Source organism: Euprymna scolopes, chromosome 22 (assembly GCF_053919585.1).
Source record: "Euprymna scolopes isolate OS-2025 chromosome 22, ASM5391958v1, whole genome shotgun sequence".
NCBI classification, from domain to species: domain Eukaryota; kingdom Metazoa; phylum Mollusca; class Cephalopoda; order Sepiida; family Sepiolidae; genus Euprymna; species Euprymna scolopes.
The window spans coordinates 11,554,850-11,576,355 of NC_136503.1; the positions used below are offsets into that span (position 1 = coordinate 11,554,850).

The 21,506-nt window shown below is 33.5% G+C and overlaps 1 protein-coding gene across 1 annotated transcript in view; it reads left to right on the forward strand.

Moving 5' to 3' along the window:
• The window catches only part of LOC145243890 (UDP-galactose transporter senju-like), a 156,978-nt gene that overhangs the window by 128,482 nt on the left and 6,990 nt on the right, over positions 1 to 21,506 (forward strand). The window contains exons 2-4 of the mRNA XM_080107000.1: positions 12,673 to 12,790; positions 14,167 to 14,213; positions 19,592 to 19,731. Of these exons, the coding sequence (XP_079963126.1) occupies positions 12,673 to 12,790; positions 14,167 to 14,213; positions 19,592 to 19,731 (305 nt within the window). The remainder of the gene's footprint in view (positions 1 to 12,672; positions 12,791 to 14,166; positions 14,214 to 19,591; positions 19,732 to 21,506) is intronic.

Below are 21,506 nucleotides of genomic sequence, written 5' to 3' on the forward strand. Positions count from 1 at the left end.
TTTTTTTTTTTTGTTTTCTGTATACAAAAATGTGAGTTAGTAATTAATATTTGGTTGATGGGGGGGGGGGGTTACTATACACAGATTTTAAAAAGTTGTCCAAAAACAAATAAATGAAAGCAAAGGTAAGGTAAGGTAAGTTACGTTTCTACTTAACTGGATAATTGTTTAGTGTTTTTATGTAATGTAAAATGTTTAATCGGCTCGAAAAACAGAAATGGTTGCAGACTGTTGAATACGTTAAGTTTGGGAAAGTAAGTTGAAAACTAAAAACTATACAAAACAGTGTCTGAAACCCCACAAATATGTTACCATGACATAGGCTGGCATAATCGGTGGGTTTCTGACAGAATTTTGTATAGTTTTTTAGTTTTAACTCACTTTCTCTAACTTAAAGTAATCAACAGTGTCCGCCACCATTTGTAGCTTTCAAATACACCGATAAACACTGTTTTTCAAGCCGACTAAACGCAACATTAAATGAAAAGGGTTCATATTACTAAACACAGATACAAAAAAGTTGTCAAAAAATAAATATATAACAAATGTTATCAAAGGCAAGAAAAGTAAATGTTCTACCTAACTGGATAAGATTTTAGTGTTTTTATGTAATGTATAATTGGTTCAAAAACATTCAATGTTTATCGGTATATCTGAAAAATTCAAATGGCGGAAGACTGTATCGAATACGTTAAGTTTGGGGAAATTTTGGGAAAATGAGTTTAAACTAAAAAAACTATACAAAATACTGTTAGGAACTCACTCAATATATGTTATATAACAAAATTTTTTTTGTAGACTTCGGTGTGCTAAAAACGAATCTGCTAACCGTTTCCGTTGCAAAAAAATAGTTTTTATGATATGAAGAAATTACTTTTTCGAAAAGTGGGCGATCACTTTTCCATGTAAATTTAACTTAAAATGAGCACCCACTTTCTAGCCACCTGAGAGAGGGGGGATTTTTTCCCATGTTTATTGGCTAAACAGCTTTCGTTTACGCTCACGCATAGCGTAAACGAAGGCTACGGCTGTGAAATGGAAAATAGTCCCAGAGTTCAGGGGTTATTACCAAACAAAAGAAATCAAACAAAAAAACTCACGCGCCATAAACAAATGCACGCGTGTAAAAAAGATGGCCGCCAAAGATTACAATGCATAATACAACTTTTTATATCTTGATAACTACTTATTTCTGCAAAATTTCAATGCGATTTTCGTATTCAGCATAGTCGAAAACCTTTACAAGTCGTCATTTAAAAGAAAATTGAGGAGGTGGACCTAATCTAAAAATTTACCAATGAGCACCCACTTCTGGTCACCCAGGGAAGGGGCATTTTTTTTCGTGTTTATTGGCTTAAAGGTTTTTTGACTAGGCAGTTTGGTATGCGAGTGCATATTTAACAGTTTTCGTTTATGCTCACGCGTAATTACAATTGAATAAAAAAAAACATCATAAAACTTTAATTAAACGTGGAAATAAGATTTAAAAAATAGCGCGGATCACTCTCTGCATTAGCACCAACATTTCTCCAGCATGGTAGTGAAATTTATAATACTTAAAAAAATTTTAAAAAAAAAACAAGTTTTGAAAAAAACAAAAACCCTCACCTTTCATAATAACAAATTATTTAAAAAAAAAAAAAAAAAAACACCCACAAACTGACTTTTAACTAAATAAGTAAAAAAAAAGAATTTTAAAAACTCGAAACATTATTTTCATAAAAACAATAAAAAAGTCATGTTCAATCTATTGTTTTTTTCTTTGAGAAACAAATATATTTCTGACTTACAAATGCGGTAGAGACTCATATTATTTTTACTTTCTATGGTTTTGATATACCGCGTTTTTATTGGTTACAAAATGGGTGACTGATTTATCAGAACGTTGTAACTAAAAAGTGAGCACCACTTTCAAATGTCGAAATAATGATTTATTTTTTAGACTTTTTTTTTTTTAATAATCTGTTTAATTAGTGTCCAATCAATAATAATCCAGTGAAAAAAATTTCCAAAAACCCATAAGTATAGAAATTACGCATGGGAGTACAACTATGGCACTTTTGAACTTACTTTTACAAAGATTATTTACGTTAACTCTTTTCATAAATAATTTTTTTAAAAAGTAACTAAACCATTTATTGATAATTTGTCACGTGTACAAACATTTATTTATTTATTTACGTAGGCTTAACTCTTTTCATGAATAAGAAAAGTTTTACTCTTTAAGAATAATAAAAGGAAAAAATGCAGTGAGTGATCTGCACTATTTTTTAAATCGTATTTCCAAATTCAAGTTTTAAGATGTTTTTTTTATTCAATTGTAAGGTTAAAGTACAGAATAGGTACAAAACACCCTCCCCTCTCCATGTTAAGAATGGTTTTTTAAATAATAACGTTATTATTTCAGCACGGATCACTCTCTGCATGAGCATCATAAAAATTAATACAAATAATACTTATCTCAATAATCATTTCTACCGGAAATGAACTGGGGACAATCTCGCAGTTACGAAAAATATTTTCATTTATAATTTAATATTTTTATAATTCGCAATGTTAAATTATTTTAATAACATGCAAACATTTTTTTACTTTAAAAATAGATTTTCTGAAAATTTCAATTAAATTGGTAACGTAGAAATATGGTTTTATTCACTTTTAATGAACCAAATATTACATTTTTATATATATATATATATATATATATATATATATATATATATAGATAGATAGATATATAAATCTCTCTCTCTCTCTATCTATATATATATATATATATATATATATATATATCATTGTCACGATTCTAGTTCGTACCTCTAGTCTTAGCTGACCTCAAATTGAAGTTGAGTTTTTTTTTTTTTTTTTTTTTTTATTCAATTTTCACCCCAAACAAGGTACAGTGCCACTTTGAAGCAGGGGGCTACTATTAGGGAATTAATTAGTGGGGTCATTATGAAGAGAGAAGAGTAGAAAGATGTTTGTTAACATTACACTTGAACTTCTGCATATCATTGCAGTTGGGAAAGCAGAATCCCGGAAGGGAGTTCCAAAGACCCGCAGTTCTGGGGAAGAAACTATTGGAGTAAAAGGCTTTCTTGCACCTAGGGATCTCTACTGTAAAGGGATGAGACTTAGTAGCTTGTCGGGGGTAGTTACGTCGGGGAGGTACAAGTGTTTGCAGTTCGTCAGAGCATTCACCATTAAAGTATTTGTAGAACAGGCAGAGGGATGCAACATCTCGTCGATGGGACAGAAGTTGAAGCCTAGATGACAGTTCAGGACCTATCAGGTTGGCAACTCTTTTTTGAACCCTGTCCAGGAGCGAGAGACAAGCAGCAGATGCACCAGCCCAGATGTGACAACAGTACTCCATACATGGGTGAATGGTTGCCTTATAGAGGTATAGGATACTGGCAGGCGTAAGTAGTTTTCTAGCACGGTAGAGGGAGCCAACCTTCCTTGCAGCAGCCTTGGCAATGCTCTCAATGTATCTATTCCAGTTCATATTCCCTGTAAACGTTAGGCCAAGGAGTTTAAAAGAAGTACTTTCAGGCAATGTGTTCTTGGCCATTGCTATTGGTGATAGAGAAGGTTTCTTGTAGTTATTGAAGGAAACAAGCTTAGTTTTAGCAGCATTGAATGTGACCAACCATTTTTGTCCCCATTCCACTACGGATTGGAGGTCGTCCTCTAGTGTTTCTGCCATTTCCGTGGATATGTGTTCATTTGTTTTCCCCTCATATCTGTTATAGAGAGTGGTGTCATCGGCAAATATACCCATCTCCGAAACAATATTATCAGGGAGGTCGTTTATGAATATCAGGAATAATAGAGGTCCAAGGATAGACCCCTGAGGTACTCCCGCATTTATGTCATATTGTTTGGATGTATGTCCGTCGAGGACAACTTTGATTTTTCTATTACTTAAGAAGGATTTAATTACATTATGAATTCTTCCAGTGATTCCATATGATCTAATTTTCCTTAGAAGACCATCGTGCCATACCCTGTCAAAAGCCTTAGATATATCAAGGGCCACCGCTCTACCCTCCCCTGTTTTATCCAATGAACGGTATATACGTTCAGAAACTACAGTTAAGATATCTGCTGTTGAACGGGCTTGCCTGAATCCATATTGTTTGTCAGTCAGGAGTTTAGCAGCTGTTAGGTGCTGGACTAGGGCTTGATTAACTAAGGACTCAAATATTTTGGCGAAAAGCGGGAAGAGGCTAATGGGGCGATAATTTAGTGGGTCAGTTCTTTCACCAGAATTCTTGAAGACTGGTACCACAGAGGCGGTTTTCCAGCAGTCGGGAAAACAAGATTCGTTTGTAAAGTTTGGACAGAACTGGAGCAACCTCGGCAGAGCATTTTTTTAATAGCACAGCCGGGATGAGATCTGGTCCACATGCTTTTGAGGTGTCTAGGTTTTTTATAATAGCATGTACCTGAGAAGGGGTGATTTTCAAATCGTCAAGTGTGGCGTCTGTTCGCAGAGGAAAATCAGGGAGTGAGTGGTGTACCGAGTTCAGTGTGGAGTTTGAGGCAAACCGACTGGCAAGCAGATTAGCCTTGTCAGTTGCCGTGCAAGCAACCTCATGATTGTTTGTTAGTGGGGGAATAATTGACTGTCCATTATTAACTATGCTGTTGTAGATTTTCCAAAAATCCCGGGTTCCTAATTTCTGTGCTTCGATGCGCTTTCTGGTGGTTTCAGAGTAATCTGTCTTAGCTGTGTCTATCACTCTCTTACAATTATTTCTAGCTTCTATAAACTTCTGTTTATTTGAGCTGGACTTATGTCGGTTGAATCTGCGGAACGCATGCTGCCTTTGACAAATGGCAGCTGCACAAGCAGAAGTAAACCATTGGGGAGAGTGGGGCTTGCTATAGTATTTCCGTGCGGGAACATATTTCTATATTTCTGACAATGCATAAATGGTTACAAGGTATTATACTTTTGTCGTTCATAAAACGAGAGATGATGTCTGCCTACAGGATGCATGATTCGCAGAAAATGTGCAACTCTCCGATAGCATAACCTCTTATTAGCATTTATTGATCACCGCCGAATGTAAAACTGAAAAATAATGAACACATTGTTTTAGAAACATGTAAATATGAAATGAAAACAAGGTAGACAACAATTTTACAAAGACCTGTAGAAGAGGATTGTAGATTTAATAAACTTACAGATTAGAAAGCATTTGAGCATAAAAAATATTGCTACAAATACAAATTATGTTAAGTAACAGCTGAATTACGGGAGTTTAGATTAATATTTTACATATAGCAAGATAGTGTTGATAAGAAATAATACTAAAAAAAAAGAATACATTATTCTATGCTAAGGGAGGAGAAAGGCAATAATTCTTCAAAAATGTTGAGATATTTAAAGGGATAGAAAGTATCATGCCATGATTAAAGCAGTAAAAAGGGATCGAAGACGTGCATTGAAGTGCTCAGCTAGTGAATGGATCTGAAGGAAACACCCTAAGAAAAAGAGTCGTCAAGAGGAGATAAATGTTGCTGGATGTATTCCTTGTTAAACAGAACAATAATCTTTTTTATTTTAAGTTTAATACGTCACAAGTGAAAACAGCTGATAAACATGATTATATACAAACCTATAAAGTAAGCTGTTTCTTTCAAAACACAATATCTTGTTGTCCGCTTGCTACATAGCGAGTTTCTGTTACAGTTCCGGTCACGAATTTCATTCTTTTATCCTCTCTCACTGAACGATTTTTATGACTAATGTCTGCCTTACTTTATGGTATTATTCTTTCTGGATCGTTTTGTAGATTAATAACCTCACTGCCTTCATCGCCATTGTGGTCTTTTCGTTTATAGAGTCTAATTGTATAGCGGAGCAAAATAGCTTTGTGTTTTTATTATTACTTATACACGGTTTTACTTATGTTTGTTAAGGCAGCTTTAACTGCGGCTTTACTACCAGACACTTCTCAGCTACTTTTACCTCATCCGAAACAAGGCATATTATTACTAAAATGTAAGTGATTACCGTGTGTAAGAACCAGATATATACTGGGCCTACTAAGTGGAGAGTTGTGCAGCAAGTTGTTTGTTCACATTACATTTAAATGTTATGCATCTTCATACATTTGGGGATGAAGTGGGGAGGAAATTCCAAATGTAAACTGTCTGAAGCAAAAAAAAAGAGCTATTTATATTGAAGGGGTGAGATTTTGCTATAGTCAGATTGGTCAAGGCGTATTTAAGTTGAGTAATTGTTGCTTCACGTATTACAAATATTTTGCTTGATTAACTTAACTAAAGTCCTTAGTATCACACTAAAGGACTCTACTTTGTGTCCCCCACAGTGTTACCAGACCTCAGATTGAAGTTAGGCTCACAAAACATGTGTTGTTTTCACAAACCACGAACCCGACTGAATCAACTCCTGTTATTCCACGTTCCCACAGTCTGAGGGTTATATTTAAAAAAAAAATGCATAACAATTATTAAGCATGTACCATTTTTGATAAGACAAACTTCATCAACTTAAAAAAAACAGCAAATTCTAGCAAATGCCTTGCTGCCTGAGAGCAGGCTCGATACGTTCTCTGGAAGAATGGTAATGCAGAGAATTATTGAAGAAACGATTAGTGTGAGAAACATTAATGAATTATTTCAGCAAATAAAAAGTTTATCTCTAAATAATTAACTCTGAAAATGCTTTAAAAAAATTTTCTTTCTTTCTTTTTAGGCATGTGAAGATTAGACAAATTTTCTGAACAATCTAATAATACAAGCAATATAATCAAAGTTTCCCTAATTTTCCATCTTTGTGAAAATTAAATGTATTATTATTTTAAGTAAGAGGATTTTCTTTCCTTTTTTTTTTTAATTTTTGAAAACGTATTTGTGTATAAAACTTTCAGCCCCCTCCTTTGCTTTTAATGTCTTGTCACTCAAGGAAAAAAATTAAGTCTCTCACCCAAAAACCATTACATTTATTTGCCAGTTGTGTGAATCCAAAAGTGGTAATTTTAAAATTATCTATTTTTTTTTTTTAATAATAATTTCTCTCCCTACTCAAACAAGAAGCTCTTCACTGCATTAGCTTCCGTTCTGTCTCTAGAGTCAATGGATACCCCTTGTAAGGGTTCCTTCACATGTAACTATGAAGCAAGGGTTGCGCAATCTCCAACACACCTCTCTTGAGTTGTCACTGGCTAATTCTAGTGGCACTAATAAGTCCAGGACGACTGGAAACAATGTTAAGATAAGCAGAGAGTACATACAGCATCTGATATTCCCAAATGATCACCCATTTTAATACTGACAAGAGTCAGTGATGCTTAACTTCATGAACTGGTGTGTCAACGTGATTTTACCGTGTTTATGACACATTATGATACGGAAGTATAAATTTTCATATTAAGTGGAAATATAGTTTGTCGATTATTCGTAGTGATTTGAATCATTTGTATCCTAATGGATCTGATTGGTTAGTTTGGTCACGTGATATAAAAAGGATGTGGAGTTAGATTTTAGTTTTTAAATTTGACATTATTCGTAAAGTCCCAAGTTCTGTTAGATTAACCTAATTGTTTTAATTTATCTTCTAACTTTATAGATGTACATTTGAACAATATATTTTTTATGAAATCGCTCTAGACAAAACGTGAAGCCATTTGATGTAACGAGCTAAAAATACAAATTGTGCAATCGCTAATCCTTCTGCCCTGAGTTGACACTACTTGATTCTAGTAGCAAGGAAACAATACCGAGATAAGCGATAAGCGGAGAACACCTGGCGTTCCTAAGTGGTCAGCCATTTTAGTATTGACCAGGTTTAATGATGCTTAACTTCAATGATCTAACAGGGTAACCACTGTATGCTGTCAACATGATTGTCATTTATACAAATAGCCATTAAACAAAAAAGGAAATCAATTATTCGTATGAAGAGTGAATGCAAATGGTTGACAAGTTGTTGGATTTCTTGTAGGAATAAATTTATGATTTATTTATTTTACACAAAGTTAACATAAATCTTTGCCTGTAAAAAAACTTGGACTGTCAGTTTGATAAAATATTTAACTTTTTGAGATAATTTCTAATCATGATTTTTTTTTCTTTTTCTCTCCTTTTTTTATTTTATTCTCATTGCTTTGCCCTCTCCTCCCCTCTCCCTTTTCTTCCATCTTTGTTCTTTCTCCCTCTTTTTTTTCTCTTTTCTTATTATCTTCCTTTGCTTGTTCTTTTCTTTCCTTCTTTTCCTTTGTCTTTTTTCTTTTTACGAAGAAAAAGAAAAAAAAAACTCATTTTACAGTAAAAACGTTGTTCTTATCAAGTCTAAAAAAAAATGCACCGGATTGCTCCCACCCCTTTCCTTATTGTCACAGTGTTTAATCTTTGCTACCATTAAAAATAAATACATTTAAGCAAAAGGGCAGTTGTGATGACATGACCTGTTTGTCTTGTGTACCATGATTTCCTCTCAACTAGTAAGTAAAAAATAAAAAAAATGGCATGATGAATGTGATAACAACGAAAGGAGACCAATTCGAATGGAAAAAAGAAGTGTTTTTTTTTTTGTCTTTTTTTTTCTTTTTTTTTTCAGGGCGATGGGGGGGAGGGGTAAATACTTCGTTTTATTTGTGTTATGAATCGTTATGAGTTTGCAATTGATAATGAAAATTTGTCTTAGCAATGTTGATATGTCATAACTAAGTTGTACTGTTAATGTTTCTATTTACTTGCCTCCCCGCGAGGGCAGAGTTAGACGCAAGGTCGGTTTTTAATGTGGGGAAAAATCCAGCTCTCTATAAAGGGCACTCTGGATAAGAATAAAAATAAAAATTGTTTCAGTCATGAAGGATTTTCCTACACGAACCAAGAACAGAAAAGATGAAGCACATACTACACTGTGATTTTGGCCCAAAAGCCAAATGTCAACTTGAAATTATACTGTTAACGTTGTTGCTAAGTCAGTGCTGATATTGTGAATGCAGGAAAAGAGCTACTGCAGTGAATGATCATGATATGTCAGCAGTCATCAGGAATCACTGAGGGGGTTGGCTGTACTGCTACTATCATCGTTGAGTCTGTTGATACTACGGGCAGGATCAGAACTGCTGCTCGTGTTACAGGTAGGATTGTTACTGCAAGCTGATGACGAGTGTTGGAGCATGCCTCAAAGTGAAGTGAGTGTCAAAAACGACTTTTTGTACTATGTGCAATAGGTGCTGCTGACAAAGGTGTCTTGACGTCACCTGATAAGTTGACATAAAGGTAGATGCACAATGAGAAACAGAATTATGTCTACTTCTGTTGCATGCACCAAAGCTGTTGCAATGTAAACTTCCAGTTTTGTGTTAGATATTGACCAGACAACACTGGGTTACCTGGGTTTTTCTCGTATTATTATTATTATTTTTAAGAAGAAAAAAATCTTTCTCGATTAGATTTTGGAAAATGTGTACTGACAGCTTGGAATGTTTAGCCAGGAATTTAAGCAGAAATAAAATAAACAAAGTCGATTTAGGAATTTTAAAGTAGATTTCGTTAGAAATAAACAAATTTAGACTTACTTGAGATATCACCTGTTTTGTGTCCTTGAACACGTGATTGGGGTTTTGCTGATGTAATAGTTAGCAGAGATCAAACTAATGAGTTGGCAAAAAACATGTTAGCAAACAGATGTGCAGATGACTGTTGGAAGTGGACAGGATAAAAGAATGAACATGTAGAAAGAGACTCAGCATGCCAAACTCTGACAAAGGAATCCATAAGATGAATAAAACTCGTGTAAATATAACTCGTTATTTTGGCATTCTTTGAGGAATTTGGACCAATAAGAATGTGATTCTCTTGGTCTGAGATGAGCAAACATATTGTTATCGTTTGTTTGTAAAAAGCTGTCTATAAAAGTTTGTGTCACGTTTGTTAACTACATGTATATGTGAAAAAGCACCCACACACACAAATATTTTAAATACATGCACAATGAATATTTCTGCACTATGTATAAACATATCAATACACAACAGAACATTTTATACCATGAGACGAAGCACGAATTCAGACACATAAATATACAGAACACACGTATATACACGTATCATATAGAATACTGTGACATGTATATACACTCTAATACACTTTAACCACTAGAAGACACGCACACACATAGGATATTTTTATGGAAACATAAATCGTAAAATTACCTACTCACCAATGAAACAGCTGTAATGGAAAAAATCCAGGAAATAAACGAAGGTTATAAAAAGAAAACGTGAGTCTTTAAATTTTCAACAAAATTTTACACACATATATATATATATATATGTGTGTGTATATATATATATATATATATATATATATATATATATTGTATATCCACCTGCTATACAACATTTGTTACAAGTTGTAAAACTGGCACAGCAAATGTTTCCAACACTAAGGTTGAAATTTGCTGAAAATGAATCAATTCATTACGATTCTGCTTAGTCCACAATACATTGTAGTCTACATTGCACTGAAGAGAACCTACCGTTGATTTTATGAAATTGTTTTTATATATAACTAGCGGGGGTACCCGGCGTTGCCCGGGTGTTTGTATATGTGTGTGGTGTTAAATAAAAAAAGAACTGGGGGGGGGGTAGGATCGAACCCGAAGCTCTGCGGCAAAGTTTGAAAATAAAATTGGCCAGCCAGAATGAGTTAGTGAAAGATGTTTGAATTTATTTAAGAACGAAATTGACAGGTGCGCGGCCGGAAGTCGTCGAGCGTTACGACGATGATGTAGGTTTGTTTGTTATAAGTGAAGTAAAAAAAAAAAGAAAACGTTAACACTTAAGCGAGAAAAAAAACTAACGTAATGCAAACGAACGATGAAAACAGAAAAACAAACATGTGAAAAATGGCTTAAATAAGCCTGTTTCGATATTAAAATTTAAAAACTCGGTGGGTACCCGGGTGTTTTTGGGTGTCGCTAAGAATAAGTGAAGTAAAAAAAAAAAAAAAACAGAAAAACGAACGTTATGTGAAAAATGGCTTAAATAATACTGATTCAATATTTAAATTTAAAAAATCGAAAAAAAACAAAAAACATCTCAGACCATGATTCGAACTCAAAACTTTTAGATAATGAACCAAGGCCTTAACCAACTGAGCTAAAGCGACGTACACGAAATTTGTTTGGTTTTTCAACTATTTAAAGTAAATCAGGTCACGACGTCATCTGACGCATGCGTAGAATCGGTCATTGTCACGAGAGGACCGTTTTTGTTGACCCCCCCCCTGTCGAAATTTGTCGATTTCGGGGTGAAAAAGTTAACGTTTTTGGCCAATTTTTCGATATTTTTCTATCAAAGGATGGAGCTTCGATGTGATACCAAGTTTGTGAATTTTTTGTCGTGTCTGTCGAAAGTTTTTAGCAGACATGCAAACATACACACATACATACATTTTTGCTTTTATATATATAGATGGCTTGAATTAAAGTTTAAAATGTTAAAGTCGAGTATAATAGCCCAGTTGTGCTCTAGCATAAACATTCATTTTGAACGGGTCACTGTCTTATGAAAGTGCTTACTGTTCATTTTATATGCTGCTGGATTGCTTCAGACAAGGTATGAAACCACTTAATGTAAAGAGCTAACGAATACTACTTCAACATAAAAAAAACTTAGCCAACCTTGTGTTAGATTGATATAGTTCTGAGTCAGAAAACAGCAATTCTTCCCCCACTTTGTCGGAATTGCATCTCTGCAAACTGCAACGTAATTGTCTTCAAATTGAATGTCAAGAAGTATTTGTCGTCCCATAAATAATTATACTTATTGATCTATTATTCCATTTCATTGCTCGTTATCCTCGAGTGGATTTTGGCCTTGAAAGAGGAAGCCAACTCAAACCACCATGAGTGAATTGTAGCACATTCGTTGAAGGTTATTTAATAACGGAAAGAAGTTGAAACCCCAAAATACTTAATAGCCACCAAAAATTGAAATGGTAAAAATTGTGTGAAAAATAGAGCTTAGACTAGTGAAGTAATTAGCTTCAAAAAAGATTTTTTTTTTTTTTTTTAGTTTAATCCCCATTATGAATCTTAAAATTCTAATATTTATTTTTTCATTCTTTTCCTTGTGTAACTAAAAGTAAATGAAACTTCTATGAACAAAGTTTCTTTCCAAGAACTTCTCATTTGTGGAACATGTTATCATAGAACTGATTCCTTGCAGATTACAAAGTGGTCATCTCCAAATCCAAGGCAACAAATACTTGTCATAAACTGCTCCATAACTAATCAAACTTAGTTCAATACTTTGGTCAATTTTGGCTGAAAATCATTCCAGCACATTAACCCTCATTCTTGAGTGGCTCTTGGCCTTCATAAGTGATGATTGAACAATATCAAGCCTCTATTTTTTAGAATCAGAACAATTTTCTTTGTTAACGGCAATAAATTCATCGAATTGATTAATTGTTATTAACCGTTATCCTTAAGTGAATTTTGGCCGTGATAAGTGCTGCCTCAACAGTAAATGTAATCTGCACATTTAGCAACGAAAATGTTATTTCCAACTGAATTGTGGAAAACCTACCGATGGGCAGTTTCTTTGATGCAATAATAAAAATAAAAAATACAGGTGTTATAAAATAACTCAAGTTTATCGTTTTCTTATTCAACAGGTATTTTGGTCACTTCGACAAAAACATCAGCAAACACTTTTACATACAACATTATCACAGTGGTTATGCTTACAGAATTCCTCAAGTTGCTGGTAGCCATTGTCATCTACGTGAAAGAGTAAGTATTATCTGTTTCATTTTTACTTTCGATGCTCGATTAAATTAATGACTCAAAAATATACGTTTCTTTCCAATATTTAAAGCTTACTTTAAATATTATTGTATTCGGTTTTACAATTTGATGTTACATGTTGGTAAAACGATGGTTAAACATGTTTTAGACATTGACTTTCAAACTGTAAGCTACATATTGCAGACGTCAGTTTTTTTTTTGTTTTGCAGTTCTTGCAGAGAAGTGTTTGCGTCTTTTTACATACAGTGCTTGGTATTCCCACATGGTCACTCATCTGGTACTGACCAGGCTCAACGTTGCTTAACTTTAGTGATTTAACATGATTATTAGAGCTGTAACAATCTTTGAGTTTTGAGTATATATCCGTTAATATCTTATATGTTTTTATATAGACTGATGTGGCTCTCGGTTGATTGACTGTGTCGGATATATACTTGAGTCAAAAGAATGAAAAGAATATTCTGTTGTCACAGCGTAATGATTATGTTGTATATGTGTGTCTTTGCCTAAGTATAGCACAAGATGTCCTCAAAGTATTATATTTAGAGCAGTTTTAAGAAACCTTAATTTGAAATAGATAGTTTTAGTTACATTATGAACATTATCTTGTAATATTGTAAGACAAAGTCGAAGTTGGGAATTAACAGCAACATCTTGATGTTTATTTAATGCCCTTATTTTTTGTATTGGCGAATTGTACATTGCCTGTCATGAGAAAGCATCTATATCTTGAGTAACATCAGTGAATATTTTTAATAAAGGGAGATAACACATAACTGATGCCATGCATTTAAACATAGTATCAAAAAAATATTTTATATATTTGATATTTCTGAGACGAATTATTGTTGTTTGTATGATTTTGTTGAAATTTTCCTGTTTGCTGTACTTGGAATTTAAGTTCCAGGAGGAAATTGAAATAGGAAGAAGAGTTCTGCAGATAAAACATTGTGCTAAGTTCATTTGTCATAAACATGTAAATAATTAATATTGAAAATAAAAAAAAAATAAAATGTTTGCTATATGTATTTTTAGGTTGTTCTGTATTGAACATCGAAGCTAAGGGTAATAATAGCAACTTGTCTTCAATAAAGTGTTTACAACGGACAAGAATTACTTGTTGGACTTTTAAGTACAATTCAATCAAATTTTTTTTCATTTTGTTTTTTCTTATTTCTTCTTTCTCTTTTTTCTTCTTTTTCTTCTAATTTTCTTTTCTCTTCAATTTTTTTGCTTCCTTTTAATTTTCTTTTTGTTTTTATCAATTATTCTTTTAATCCAAAAAATTGATCTGCCATAACAAGTTTTTTTATTTTTTTTTAAGCTATAACACAAATACCATTTTCTTTCTTTTCTTTCAGCAACACATTCTCCAGTTTGTACAAGGAAATTGTGCGGAATAAACATGGTAAGAAACTACTTATGCTTTTACTTGCAAACACATGTGCCTTCCGGATGCAAACATAGAATAAGCTTAATAAAACAAAAACCTAGAAGATATATAACAAAAAAAATTTAATAATAAAATATTTAGATTCATATTTAAATCCTTTTGCGCTTTTTGTTTGTTTAGAATTCAGAAAGGGGGAACAACTGCTACTGCAATATTCAACAATGACATTTTTTTTTAAAGATATTTGTTTCCACAAATGTCATTGCACTCAATCATAAATTTTGTTATCCTGGCATTCATAAAGCTTTAATTGGTGGTAATGGGATATCTTGTATATAAATTTATATGAATAACAAGATAAAAGAAAAACACCACTAAAAAACTTTTTTTTTCTTTTCTTTTAACTTGTGTTCACTCCAAACAAGGCATATAACCACTTGGATAAAAGGGGCTACTATTTGGAACCCTGTTTAGAGGAGTTGAGCAAGATGTTAGTTTGTTATATTAAAACTTCTGCACGTCAATACAATCAGGGAAGCAGGTAGCAGGAAGGAAATTCCAAAATCTAGTTGTCTGAGGGAAGAAACTCTAAGAGTAGAAAGCTTTCCAACATTTAGGGATCTTTACAGTGAAGGGGTGTGATTTTGTTGCTAAGCGAGTTTGTTGGGGGTATGTACATCAAGGGGGCATAAAAGCAATGAGTTCATCAGAGCATATTCCATTAAAATATTTGTGAAACAGTCACAGAGATGAAACATTGCAGTGAGGGGACAGGGGTTGGAGCTTAGTTGACAAGGTGGGATATATTAGATTGAAGACTCTACATGGAACCCTATCCAAGAGAGAGAGAGAGACTAGTTGTAGATACACCAGTGACAACAATACTCTATGTATGGGTGAATGGTGGCTTTGTAGAAGTACAGGACACTCTTAGGTGTGAATAGACTTCTAGCTTGATAGAGGGAACCCATCTTCTTTGCAGCAGCCTTTGCAATGTCCTCACAATAATACAGCTCTACCCATTATTGCATGATATTTTATAAACACTGGAATTTTATTGGATTAACATCTAGGAAATAACTGTAATACAACCATCATACATATATTTTGGTCCCCTGATTTATCAGAAAGGGACCTATGTTTTCAGTGGCGTCCGTGCATCCATTATTCCAGATGATTGCCAGATAACCGTCCATTAGTTTTTCCTAAAATTTTACCACAAATTGTATTTCATTAAATAGATGTGCACAGTAAAAAAATTTTTTTTTGCAAAAATTCCCGTTGCATCCCCAGAGGCTCAAAAGAGGTAAAAAAAAAAAAAAAATGCCCCCAAATTGCAAAAAATGACACTTTTTACGCCATAACTTTTGATCCATCCATTAGATTTTTCTGAAACTTGGCCAAAATGAGGAGCCCATTGTTTTTAATATAAATACAATATGGGGGACCCTGGCAAAATTCTGGTTTGTGTCCCCAGGGACTTTTAGTGCTAAAAACGCCCTTTTTATGGCTCTTTTTTCATATTTCTCAACAAAAACTTGATATGTCTGACTATATAGTGTTTTTACATGGTGGTCAACTCAAATGTGCATGTGTTAAGGCTTGAAATTACACTGTTATTCATTTACACTGGGATTCAGCATCTCCAGGCACTCAAAAGAGGTAAAAATTGCCCCAAAATGGCCAAAAATTACACTAGCATTTGATCCATCTATTAGATTTTCCTGAAACTTGGCCAAAATGTGGAGGCCGTTATTCTTAATAAATTCATTATGGGTGACCCTGGCAAAATTCTGGTTCACATCCCTCTGGGGCTTTTAGGGCTAAAAAAATATGCCTTTTTAGAGTTATTTTTTCATATTACTCAAAAACTTGATATGTATGTCTATATAGGGGTTTTCCATCGGGCTAAATTCAAATATACATTTAAGGCATGAAACTGCACCGTTTGTCCATTTTCCCAGGATCTCAAAAGGGGTCACAAATTTCCCCAAATTGCAAAAAATTACACTTTTTACCCCATAACTTTTGCCCCATACATTAGATTATTTTGAAACTTTGTGAAAATATGAAGGCAATGTTGACCCTTCACACTTCTCACATTCATCATTTCTTCACTATTTTTTTGTGGCGTCATCTCACGTGCAGGGAGACCACGCATGCAAGGCTTGTTTTATATAGTTTTATAGGTTAAAAAACTTTCAAGACCATATATATATTTCTCCAAAACATCTGGCCTTGATAGAAGGGAGACTCAAATTGCTGCTATTGTTTCAAATGATTCAAATAACAGATAACTTGATTCCAAATATTTCTCATATGTTATATCTCCTCTTTTTGGTTTGCATACATAAAGTAAATTTCAGTGTATAAGGATTATTTGATACTGGAAATATTCATAATCGTACCCTATTTCCAAATGAGGGGAGATATATAACATATGAGAAATATTTAATTTATTTTTAAAAGTTTCCTCTTGCTGCTATTTCAGATGATTTGAAATCATAGCAAGTTTTAGTGGTCCCCTCCATCAAGTTTTTGGGGAAATATCAGATATTTTGTAATTCATATACAAAACTAGGAAAACAAATGACTAGGATGGAAACATTTTATGACTGTAAAAAAGTGCCAAAAATAGGCTCTGGATGATGGATGATCCCTTTAATGTGCAACCTTAAGGGCAAATGTCACATAACCTACTACACCATTCAGGTTATTACCTTTCCAGCGAGCCTCCATTTGTTAAATTCTGATCAATAGTCACTGAGATTTGGAACTTATAAAATTGTCAAAAAGGTGGTGTGTGTGTGTGTATATATATATATATATATATATATATATATATATATATATATATATATATATATATATATATATATACTTGTAGCCAAATTAAATATTGAAATGCTCATATCTTTGGTTCTATGAAACTACATGAAAATTTGCAGGCTTTTTGATGATTATAAAACTATTCTATGGTAAAAATTTTATGGTAATTGGTAAAAAAGAACAATATTTTCAAGCCAATAAAATATGCCCAAATTTGCCTACATTTGTATATATAGTGTCCTGCCAGGCAACTTCAGTTTTGCTGCTTCGGTTATCTCCCTTGTGACCTTGCCTGCCCAATCATATATATAAACTGCATCAATCGCTTTATTGCAGATTAGTAAAATATCAATATTTCACTAAAAATATGTCACAAAAATGTAAAAATTGTATAATCAAATGACTGCTTCAAGGTTAGTTATTTCCCAAAATTTTATTTAAATTCATGCGATATTCACAAAGTTATGACATTTTATTCTTTATCAAGGAATTTCCACTGTCCATCGCTTTATTGCAGGTCTCTTAAAATGTTGTATTAAAGCAAAAATACAATGTCTAATCATGAAAACTTTACTTTTTATTATATTTTTCTGTTAAAGAAGAATAAACAAAGCACATCCTAGGTGCTAAGCCTCAAATAAATTAATTATTTATCGCCATATTTACCATTTTTTTAAATAACTTTAAACAACCTTTTGTCCACTGAAGAATTCAATTGTTTGATCTGAAAAGGAGTTATGGTTCTGGTAACATCAACTACTTTCCTCCACAGGCAATCCTTTGAAGTAAATTGCTCTCCTCCCTCATAAACACCTCTTTTCGATATGGACCAGAGATGTTCAATGGGGTTATGATTCGAAGAACATGATGGTCAGCTCATGAGGGTTTCTCCAAAGAAGCCCATAAATTCAAGGAAGGCTGCAGTCGCCCTTGCAGAATGGGATAGTGCATTGTCATGCATAAAAATCATCTGAAAGCGACTTAACAATAGTAGGTCATCTAACCATGGTGACAAATATTTATCCCAAAAGGCCGTGTACGCATTGCTGGTAAATTTTACACTCTCTGGAACTTGGAATGGCTCAACCAACTTATCCCCAATGATTCCCGCCCAAAACATGATAGGTCCACCTCCTTGTTGGCGAGGAACTCTGTAAGAGATTGAAGTTCCGTTCGAGTTCCAAACTTTGGCCCATCTATCAGGACCGTTAAGAGTAGCACGAGTCTCATCTGTAAATAGGACATGCTGGAAATCCATTTTCATGTAATTCTGTGCCCAAGCCATTCGTTTTTCACTATATTGTTTGCTCAATGGAGGCCTTGAAATAGTTTTGATGTTTCTTGCCATCTCATTCAACACATTACATCGGGCCTGCCTTAATCTTGGAGTGATTCCAGCTCTTGGAAAAATGGAAGCACTGGTGCTGTTTGGATTTTGGTTGACTTTCCGACGAATGTGAAAGGTTTCTCCTGGTGCCCTTGTCCTTTCTGGATTTGGGGTTGTTCATGAATGAAGCCAAACTTCTTGGACCCCTTTCCAGCTCCATAGCTAAATCTTTGATGAACAATCCTTTTACCAGTCCAGCAACAATCCTTTTCTGTTTGATAACCATTAATCGCCCCCCCCCTTTTTTTTTGCATTTTAAAAGACCTGCAATAAAGCGATGGACAGTATAAATTACTTGATAATAAATAAAATGTGATAACTTCGTGAATATCACATGGATTTGAATAAAATTTTGGAAAATAACTAACCTTGAAAGAGTCATTTGATGATACAAATTTCATTTTTTTTTTTTTTTTTTTTTTTGACGTATATTTAGTGAAATATTGATATTTTATTAATCTGCAATAAAGCGATGGACACTGTTTATATACCATGTAGCTATGTATGGCACAACACATTTAAATCAATTGTGATTAACACCTACACACACTACTACCCACAAAGGATTTTATAACTCCAACAGAAAAGATGATTTACAAAAAGATAAGTAATTTATTTGGGAGAGAAAAAAACAGTAATATTTGGCTTTCTAATTTCTATAATATAATTAAAATATGAAACAAAGTGCCAATATTTTTCTTACATGTAATCAGTTGAATTTCAGATGTTTAAAAAATCGAGAATTACTAATTTAGATGATGAATGCATATTCTGAAATCGTCTTAGAATTTATTATCCATTTTTTTGCCACCAATTTTGAATTGAGTTAATTTTTTAACAACTGCAAAACAAATATTTAGATATTTCTATTTTTTTTAATTGGTTTTGTTATTCTGATCACTTCTTTTATGTTTTCCTTGGCTTTCTTTTTCAACTGTTCTGCATTTGCTAAGCATTTTAAATAATAATATACATAAGTTATTGCTGCTATAAAAAATACTGAGATTGGAGTGGGATCTCCTAAAATTTCAAATCGTGTTTTACATCTCTGATTGTGATGAGTCTATAAAACAAATTTTGTTAACTGAAGAAAAATTTAAATTCTTTGGGTTTTTTTTTTTTTTTTGTTCCTGAATTGATTCTCTCTAAATGCATTTTGTTTTGTATTTGTTTGCAGTTTTTGTCATGTACATTGTCCCAGCTGCACTGTATAGTCTCTACAACAACTTGCAGTTTGTCAACTTAGCAACCTATGACCCAACGACGTACTATGTTTTGCTGCAGTTCAGGGTTGTTGTTACAGGTATAATCTTTCAGGTACGTAAATCCTTTCTCTGAGTTGTTAATTTAATAGAATGACTTCATACTATTCTTACATCCAGGTGTGTGTGTGTGTGTGTGTGTGTGTGTGTGTGTGTGTGTGTGTGTGTGTGTGTGTGTGTGTGTGTGTGTGTGTGTGTGTGTGTGTGTGTGTGTGTGTGTGTGTGCGCGCGCGCGCGTGTGTGTGCGCGCGCGTGTGTGTGTGTCAGTCAGTCACATAACTAGGTCATTAATAAATAAATCTCCCATGGAAATTAGCATGTCAGAAAGAGGTGTGGTTTATCTGGTCTCTTCACATTTTAAAATACCATGGAAGGAAATTAAAACCAAATGTATGGAGGATCAGAGAAAACAAAAAGTTATAATTTTTAATTTGTTTAAAACAAGTAAAATATAATTATTCCTTTACAATAGGTGAATTGTATTTTTTTTGTTGTAATATGTCTTGTTTGTGATAAAAATGTTTTTTTTTAAAAAAAGGGTTGATATGCCATAAAACAAACGAAACTGATGAATTGATCGTTTACATTAGTTGTTGCGATTTAGCATTAATTTGCTTGAAAGGGGTTGATATGCCATAAAACAAAAAAGGACAAAAGAAAGAATCGTCATTATCTTGGTTGTTGGTTTACCAGATCAGGCTGTCTGATGATACTAGCTTACTAACCTAAAATGCACTAACCATTGATTTCCTTTATCTTTCCTTTCCCTTTCCAAAACTCAATCATATTCTGCAAAATCAAAAACAACAATTTTTCTCTGCAAAGCAATCAAACTAAACACCATAAATAAATATTTGAAAATAAAAAGTACTTAAAGTATAATTTTTTTTTTTTCAAAAATTAAGAATATAAAATGGATCTTGCACTTAGTTTCAGCATCTGCGTAACTCTCACTTCCCATATTTTGTCTTTTAGTCTTCACATTCTATGATCGATGTTTCTGACAAAGAGGGAAGAATTGCTGTTTTCCGGGTCAGAATCTATTCTATCTAACACTTCTTGGCAAATTTTTGAGCTTGAAGTAGTATTTTTTAACTCCTTACATCAAGTGGCCTCATACCTTGCCTGGAGCAATTTCTATAAAAAAGGATTCAATATTAAATGACCCAAAAATTGGTTGACATGCCATAAAACAAAGCAATCAAACCAAACATGATGAATAAATATTTGAATAAATAAAGAACTTGAAACATGAAAACTTTTTTCCAAAATTATTGGATTCAGCGTTAAAAAACTCGAAAATGATTGACATGTCATAAAATGATCAAACCAAATCATTACGCAGCATCTATAAAATTGATCTCTGATTTTTAATTTCTGCAATGTCATGATTCCTAGTTCAAACAGTTCAAGAACTTTTACAGGCTGTTTACAACTGCTAGAACCATTCTTATCTAATTCTTGTCTGTCATCGATGTCCAAAGTTTTTGTATGTTAACAACTGAATGCGTAGCATCAAATGTATGAAATTCTATGAAAAATTGTCAGACATGTTAATGAAGGTATATCGGTGATGACATACATATCCCCCCCCCCCGGACTCACCTGACAAGCAGCAAAATACCACCCCTCCACTATTGAGGTTCTTAGATGCCAGAAAGTCTTTTATTCTAATAGTTTCTTCTCTTGGAAGCAAGACATTGAAATTTCTTATTTGTTTCCTGCTTCCTTGGTTGTATTTACCTGCAGAAGTTTAAATGTAATGTGAATAAACAGCTCAACTCCCCACAGTTCCCTGTAAGACACAATCCCAAATAATCTGCCTTGTTT